Source organism: Arvicanthis niloticus, chromosome 9 (genome assembly GCF_011762505.2).
Source record: "Arvicanthis niloticus isolate mArvNil1 chromosome 9, mArvNil1.pat.X, whole genome shotgun sequence".
Taxonomy (NCBI): domain Eukaryota; kingdom Metazoa; phylum Chordata; class Mammalia; order Rodentia; family Muridae; genus Arvicanthis; species Arvicanthis niloticus.
Genome location: NC_047666.1, coordinates 56,352,247 through 56,360,645, shown reverse-complemented (window position 1 = coordinate 56,360,645; position 8,399 = coordinate 56,352,247). Strand labels below are relative to the sequence as shown.

The 8,399-nt window shown below is 41.8% G+C and overlaps 1 protein-coding gene across 1 annotated transcript in view; it reads left to right on the top strand.

Moving 5' to 3' along the window:
* The first annotated feature begins 676 nt into the window (after nucleotides 1-676).
* Nucleotides 677-8,399, top strand: part of Bms1 (BMS1 ribosome biogenesis factor) — a 33,712-nt gene continuing 25,989 nt past the window's right edge. The window contains exons 1-7 of the mRNA XM_034512038.2: nucleotides 677-860; nucleotides 1,553-1,761; nucleotides 2,604-2,794; nucleotides 3,703-3,782; nucleotides 6,409-6,597; nucleotides 7,098-7,240; nucleotides 8,205-8,326. Coding sequence (XP_034367929.1) covers nucleotides 1,586-1,761; nucleotides 2,604-2,794; nucleotides 3,703-3,782; nucleotides 6,409-6,597; nucleotides 7,098-7,240; nucleotides 8,205-8,326 — 901 coding nt within the window. The 5' untranslated portion in view covers nucleotides 677-860; nucleotides 1,553-1,585. The remainder of the gene's footprint in view (nucleotides 861-1,552; nucleotides 1,762-2,603; nucleotides 2,795-3,702; nucleotides 3,783-6,408; nucleotides 6,598-7,097; nucleotides 7,241-8,204; nucleotides 8,327-8,399) is intronic.

Sequence of the window (8,399 nt, the reverse complement as noted above, 5' to 3'; positions counted from 1 at the left end):
CACTCATATTTGGCGCAGGAAAAAAACCCTACTTGTTATTCTCCTTGAGATGAGAGCTCAGTTTTGAGTCCAGCATAGTTGTAGCAAATAACTGGCACTGGGGTTTGAGGGTTTCTCCTCAGGCGGGACTGGACTGAGTCCTGGAATGCAAGGCTGAACACACAGAGACACAAGACAGACATAGATACACACGCACACAAAACGGCACGAGAAGACGTTTCTTGAGAAAAAGCCCTCTTCCAGGAGCATAGAGGATCCTGCCCTCAGCCCGTCGGTCCTGGCACAAGAGGGCAGTAGAGAACTGAAAAAACGTGAGGACAGCTCTGGCAGCCGTGACAGTGAGCCATAGCCTGTTGGACCGTAGCCGGTGGGGCGGCGAGATTCAGGGCTTTCAAATTGGGACTGGCGATGTCTCAAGCGCCCTTCCAGCATTCCTCTGGTACTCTAATAAGCGGGCCATGGCACAGCGCCGCGCGGACCCTCTGAAGCCAGGTCGCGCTGGCTGAGAGCCGGATTCTAGAATGTCGGGGCAGGTTTTCCGGAGGAACCCGAAGGAGAGCGTTGTCCCTGCGAAACCTGAAAGTGCGCTTGCGCAACCCTCAGCCAATCAAGGGCTTACTTCCGGCTTTCCCCTGAAAGTCGTCCGTCCACGTTTTTTTTCCTCCTGTTTCTCGTTTCCCTCCGACGGGTACAAGCGAAGGACTACTTCCGCCTCCGGTGTCGTGCTTGTGGGCTTGAGCGGTTGCTGCTGTGAGCCTAAGTGCTTTCACGAGCCCCGTGGTCGTCGTCTGTTGGATTCCCGCTGAGGTTGATCCTCGGTCTCCGGACAGGCTGCCCCCCATCTGCGTCTGGCCTGGAAGGCAAGTTTCCCAACCGCCGGAGAGGTGCTCCCGGGAGTGCGGAGGGAGTCGGTTCTTGCAGTGCGGGACTCTGAGGAGATGTGATGGGGGAGCGGGCCGCTCTCACAGGGAGGGGTCTACTCAGCTCTGCGGAGTGTGTTTTTCCCCAGAAGAAATAAGAGCACAGGGAGGGGGAAAAATGTGTTTCCTCCAGTTGCTGTGAGGAGGGTCTGTCCATACTGTTCTGATGTTTTAAACTTTTATGTTTGTTTTCGTTTAAATTAAAAAGCCACTTCAGCCTGAGCTGTCTAGTATAGTAGGCACTAGCTACATCCGACTGTTGAAGTTTAAAATTAATTAAAACTTAAGATTGTTTTCAGTTTCCCAAGGTACGCTTGAAATTCTTTGTAACCACGCATAGCTAACATAGCTATAACTATAACAATGGCTACTGTATTGAGAACCGCAGATAGAATATATTTCTGTCACAAAATGAATACTGTCGATGGCTTCAACATAAAACATAATAAAAAGGATAGTGTTGGTGCTGGTAACTCTTAGACTTTATGGTGTAAGAAAGAGAAGTGAATTTGAAGATACTAGCTAAACGTTTTCTATATCTGTTTTGGAGAACAAGTAAATTAAACTACTGCCTTCCCGTGTTGCCCTGATTATAATACATTACCACCACTGTGCCACCCTGTTCCATGTAGGTAAGACTTATTTGTGGTTGATAAGTAGCCGCCATGGAGGCCAACGATCACAAGAAACACAGAAAGAAACACAGTGGGCCTAAAGCTGAGAAGAAAAAGAAACGGTACCTGCAGAATCTCCAGCTTGGAGACGAAGAGGATGCCCGGAAGAGAAACCCTAAAGCTTTTGCGGTGCAGTCCGCTGTGCGAATGGCCCGGTCCTTTCACAGGTATGTTTACTTGGGGTCAGTGGGGGCTTTTATTAAGTACTAGGAGCCTCTCTCAGGTGACACTTGCCATGTGAGTCTAATTCGGGTCGAAAGGACGGGGTTGTCATAGTAGGCATGCCATTTGGCTTTTCCTAAAATGTCAGAGCTCTGCCAAAGAAGCCTTTTCCCTCTAACACCTGCCCTTTGCCCCCCCCCCTTTTTTTCTCTGTTTTCTTTCTTTCTGTCCTTCTTTCTTTTTTTTTTGTCCAAGAGGAAAAAGAATTTATAAAATTTAGGTCACAGAAAAATCTCCTAAACTTTAAATATCTCCATGGCAATAAAAGTGTTGGTTCTCCCCCCCATATCTTTCATTTAATGTAAAATACTAAAGTAGCTGTATTTAGGGAGATATTGATATTTAGCCAGCAGTTTCCTTTAAACATTACCGAATTGAATTCTTTCAACAGCATTAAGAAGTTAGGAATTATTCTCATCTGTGGATAAGAAAACAGATTCAGGGCACAAGTTAAATAGCCAGTTGATAGAACACTTACCCTATCTCCTGCACCTCCACTTGTGTTATAACATATTGTCGTCACTGTGGTTCCTCTTATTCTCTTAAACAATAAAGCCAAATCAGTCTCTTTTATGATGTGTTTGATTATTAACTTCATTTCTTAGTCATCTGTTTTATCTTTACTGAAGAATAATTGTTGGGTGAGGAGGGGACAGAAGTTAACCAGTTAAAATAAAGTTAATTGTATCTATGTATTATCTGTTCTCTATACCATCTGTACTTTAAATAGATCTTTCGTGTTTTGGAAGTAAACTTTCTGTTTTGTTTTATTTTTGTAAACAAATAGGACTCAGGACTTAAAGACGAAAAAGCATCACATTCCAGTGGTTGACAGAACTCCACTCGAGCCCCCACCAATAGTGGTGGTGGTGATGGGGCCTCCAAAAGTTGGAAAGAGCACTTTGATACGATGCCTGATTCGGAATTTTACCAGGCAGAAGTTGAGTGAGATCAGAGGCCCTGTGACAATTGTGTCAGGTAGGAAGTGCTGCCATAGACTGCTGTGACAAGTAGTGTTTCCTGAGGGGTTGCTGTTTGCTCAAACAGAATATATAACACAGATATTGTTACATCCAATGACCAGATGTTTGCTTTTACTGAATTGCCTATAACTTTAAAGGTAACTTGTTAGACACCAGTGTTGATGTGCATCTCCTTTAGTGTGACTGGTTGGTTGGCTTTGCCAAGTTTGCTTCTTGGAAAGGCTTAGGACTGGGTCTAGTTATTGTGAGCATATTCATTTAACAATAAGTGAGCTCCCATGTACCGCACACATCTGCTTTCCTTCTCAAAGCTACTCTTATGAGAATTTGTGTGCTTTTGTTTTTTGTATTTGAAGCAGGGTCTCTCTATGTAGCTGTGGTTCTCCTGGAACTTGGTATATAGACCATGCTGACCTTGAACTCACAGAGATGAGAATATTTCCTAACATGTATATCCACAGATGAGAATAATTTCTAACTTCTTAATGCCGTTGAAAGAATTCAATTTGGGATTAGAATTTGGGTGCTTCAGTGAGAAAAAATGAAGTAAATTCTCCAAATGATAATGGTAGAAACTGATGGAGTAGGACGTTTCTTTATTTTGGGGTATCTGTGATCACTATATAGTAATAGTACAGGAACATAGGACTGTCCCATGAACATACCGTTATGTCAGGTTTGATGTTGTTTTTAGCTGTATTGAGAGTATAGGAAAATTTGATGGAGACAGAGAGTGGCCTGTAGCTCAGTAGGATCATGGTCATTAATTATAAACTCTATCTAGAATTGTACTATAAAGATATATGGTGTTTTACTGGATACAGTTAAAAATGTTAGCATTATAGAGTTAATAGGGCATTTTCAAGTTTTTTAAAAAATAAAAGTTCATCCTTGTACTTACAGGTAAAAAGCGCAGACTTACCATTATTGAATGTGGGTGTGACATCAATGTAATGATTGATCTAGCTAAAGTAGCAGATCTGGTAAGTCAATAAGAGTGGCCTGGGTTCCCAGTGGAGAGTGTGACAATGTGATAAGTTATTTATTCCATTTGCAGGGAAATACTTGTAATTATTAAGGAAAGATAGAATAGAAGTGGTTGAAATTATGGCAACCTTGATACTATCAAAAACATGGAGTGCACATGATGAACACATTCTAAACCTAAGGAAAAGTATAGGGTGAGGAAATAATGGACACGATTAGTATATGACACACACACGCACACACACAAGACAAGATTATGTCAGTATGCACATGCATGCACACACATGCTTGCTTGCACAATGCCTGCCATGTTTTGAATGCTTCCTAGGTACTATGGTAACGGCTTTCTGTAAATTTAGTTCACATAACCACCAATGTGCTCATTCAGGTATTATGTGCACTTTACATGTAATAAAATTAAGGCTCCCATCAGTTAAAGTTCATTCTTTATTTTTCTTTCTTGTTTTGTTTTGAGACATGATTTCTCTGTCGCCCTGGCTGTCCTGGAACTATTCTGTAGACCAGGCTGGTCTCAAACTCAGAGAGCTACCTGCCTCTGCCTCCTGAGTGCTGGGATTGAGCGGGAATCTCATTCCCTTTCGTTTCAGGTATAAGTTTTTGTTATATAGAGTACTCTTTGTATCACTGTTTGATAACTTCCTGCCTGTGTACACAGAGTTTGGTCATTTTCACCCTGCATTATCCCTTAACACCTCCCTCTCCTACTGAAATCCTCCCAACTAGATGTCTTTGATACCTTTTTGGGTTTTTGTTTTGTTTTTGTTTTTTGAGACAGGGCTTCTCTGTGTGGCTCTGGCTGTCCTGAAATTTACTATGTAGACCAAGTTGGTCTTAAACTCAGGGATCTACCTGCTTCTGCCTCCTGAGTGCTGGATCAAAGGTGTGTGCCACCCACCTTAGCTGATGACTTTATATCTATTTAGTTAAGGACTTATTTGACCCACAGTGTTTAATTGTGACTGCTTATGTGAGTAGGGTTATTTACTGGAACACTGGCTCCTCTTCCCAGCGTCCATTACCTTCCCATAGTACATGAAAGAATGCTGATGGTCTCAGTCTTGTCCAGGTCACAGTGAGTTTTTGAATACACTCTTCCCCATCTTCTGGCTTTTGACATTCTTTTCGCCCTGTCTTCTGTAATATTCCTGAGCTGTGGAGAGGGTGATGCAGTAAAACTGATGTCTTGTTTAGGACCATGCATTCTACAGTTGTTTGACCAGCCATGATCCTGTATTAACTGCCACCACTTGCAAAAAAGGATCTCTGAGAAAGGATAAGAGTCAGACTAATCAATTTTTTTTGTTGTTTGGTTGGGTTTTTTTGTTTTGTTTTTGATTCCTGATACAGGGTCTCACTTTGAGCCCTGAGTGCTGGCCTAGAACCTGTTATTATATACCAGGCTAACCCCAACCTCAGAATACTCCATGTTTCTCTCTCCTGTTAAATTTAGCTACTTAGAGGGCAGTCTGACACTGTGTTGTTTTAACAAAACACCAGTAGTAGATTCTCCTTGAGAGCCTGTGATCTCTCCAGACACAGCCTCTCAACCAGGTTTACAATGCTAGGCATGAGATCTGTAGAACAGGCCTCAAATTCATTTAAAAAGCAGTTGATTACCAGCACAGTGGTCATCTCAGTGGTGAACATAACTTGCCTGGCAGGTCGCCATTATAGCTCATGGGCTTCACGGCTGGGTAAGATGATTGATAATTTCCTCACTTCCCCTTAGTATCTTCTACATTCCATAGGATTTCCATTCTTAATGATTATGGTAAGGTGAAGTGGTCAGGGTTTATCAATAGAAAACCTATATAATACTAATTACAAGAAAAGCATAGAGCCTGAGTTGGGCTTTTGAATTGGTGGTTTTCATTACTTTTTTTTTAAAAAAGCTGACTTTTTAAAAAAAAGCTGACCTAGCATGACAGGATAACAGGACTGACTGACTGACTGACTGTCTGTCTCTCCCTCCCCCCTCTCTCTTTCTCTCTCTCTCTTTCTCTCTCTCTCTCTCTCTCTCTCTCTCTCTCTCTCTCTCTCTCTGTGTGTGTGTGTGTGTGTTTAAGATTTATTTATTTTATGTATTTGAATGGTTTGCTTGCATGTGAATCTGTGCACTTTGTGCGTGTCTGGTGCCTGCAGAGGTGAGAAGAGGGTGTTGCATCCCCCACAACTGGAGTTATAGATGTTTGTAAGCTGCCATGTGGGTGCTGGAAATTGAACCTGGATCCTTTGCAAGAACAAAAGAACAAATGCTCTGTTGAGCTATCTCTCTCTGGCCACATCAACCTTTATTTGTTTATATATGTATATAAATAAATATTTATATTTATATAAATAAATTTGGGAGTTACTTAAGTGTTACTCTTCATACAATGTAGAATAAGCTTGTTAAGCCTTGTGTTTTTAAAATGACGGAAATACTAATAATTTTGTAATTTTGAGGACATGAATATTAATGGAGATACCTTTTGTAACATTCTTTTGAGTATTTAAGAAAACAAGTGAATGGCTTGATGTGACCGTGGGCTGTTATTTGCTGACTCTTGGTCTGGGTGGAGTATTTTCATGGCTTCAGTGAGAATTGTGTTCTATTTTTAGGTGCTAATGCTTATAGATGCCAGCTTTGGGTTTGAAATGGAGACATTTGAGTTTCTAAACATCTGTCAAGTACATGGCTTTCCTAAGATTATGGGAGTTCTCACCCATTTAGATTCCTTCAAGCATAACAAGCAACTCAAGAAGACAAAGAAGCGGTTAAAGCACAGATTCTGGACAGAAGTCTACCCGGTAGGAAGAAAATCATTATTAGGGTCTATCACTTTAATCCTTTAAAGTAGCCAGAATGAAGAGCTATTCATAACATCTCTAGGGGTTTCCTGTAGGCATGTGTTTCTAGTCCTTGGCCTGTTTCCTCCACATGGTCTTTGTCGCAGCCTCTTGGTGTGTGTTGTTTGCTTCTGTGCACATACAGTGTACACCATTGGTTATGGTTTGATGCAGTGCTTCAGAAGTTTCTGCTAGCTAAGGACCAGGACCTATCATTTCTCCTTTTTGTACTGCTGTGACCTGTTGGTCACAAAATCCTTTCTCTGCTTAGGAACCTCAATGCCTTCTTCACATATGCCAGTGTTTAACTGAGAGAAGTTTGCTTTGTGAGGCTCTCACATGACAAGTCCTGAAGAAGGCAGCCAGCTTTGAAAACACCAAGATAGTAGCCTCTAATGGCCTTGCTTTGGAAGTATTGACATAGGTTTAATTGGCATTTATTCTTACTTTTTTATGTTTAGGGTGCCAAGCTATTCTACCTTTCTGGAATGGTGCATGGAGAGTATCAGAACCAAGAGATTCACAACCTGGGTAGATTTATTACAGTTATGAAGTTTAGGCCTCTCACATGGCAAACTTCTCATCCTTACATCTTGGCAGACAGGTAAAATACAGTGTGGATTTCTTTTATTCCTGATCTGTGTGTTTCTTTTTAACTCTTTTAAGGTTTGAGAAAGATCAGTGATAGTACCTATTGTGTGTAGTCACTGAAAGATGCAATGCTTTATAGAGTGAGTGATTATGGAATGTTTACAGTGTTGGGGTGCAGCTCGGTGCATAGAGGGCTGAGTCCCAGCATTGTTCTATTGTTTTGTTTTTCCTTTTCTTTATTTTTTTGTTTGTTTCAGACAGGGTTTCTCTGTGTAGCCCTGGCTGTCCTGGAACTCCCTCTGTAGACCAGGCTGCTTCGAACTCAGAAATCCACCTGCCTCTGCTTCCTGAATGCTGAGCTTTAAGACATTGTCACTTTAAAAAAAAAAAACAAACAAACAAACAAACAAAAAACAATGAAAAACCAGGTAATAGAAAAAGGGGAAGACTTGGGGGCATCCGTGATGGTGTCCTTGTGCCCAGAGCTCCAGTCACGCCACACCTGTTTTGTGTTTTTCTTCATACTTTCTCACCCTGGGGTACCCTTTTCTTAGAGGAATCCAAGCTAACCAAAGGCTCAGCCAGCAGACTAATCTTGACTCCTTCATAAAGAATTTTTCTAAACATGTCCTCTGCTTTTCCCTGACCCAGTGAGGTTGTCATCTCCCTTAGAAGTGCCATGTGGGTGCATCACACACAGCCAGGTGGAAGCAGTCATGTGCTTGGTGCTTGTTCTCTAGTGTGGACCATGCTTTTTTGTTTCTGTGTTTTGTAGTTTTCTGAATGATGTGCTTAAGGAGCAAGACTTGGTTTTGTGGTGCTTGAAATTAAACTCTGGGCCTCATGTGCTGCCCAGTGTTGAACCACTGAGCTGTGCTCTCAGTCTGTGAACAAGACTTGTCAACACATGAAGAGAAGTATATATACTTTTTATGTTCCTTCCTGCCATGTGATCGATCATATTTTATTTTTTTTAGGATGGAAGATCTGACAAACCCTGAGGATATCCGAACAAATATCAAGTGTGACCGAAAGGTCTCTCTTTATGGTTATTTACGAGGCGCCTACATGAAAAATAACAGCCAGATCCACATGCCAGGTACTGTCTGCTGTAAAGCACTCGATACCTGTCACCCTCTTGGAACACTGAAACATTACCAGACAAGACATAT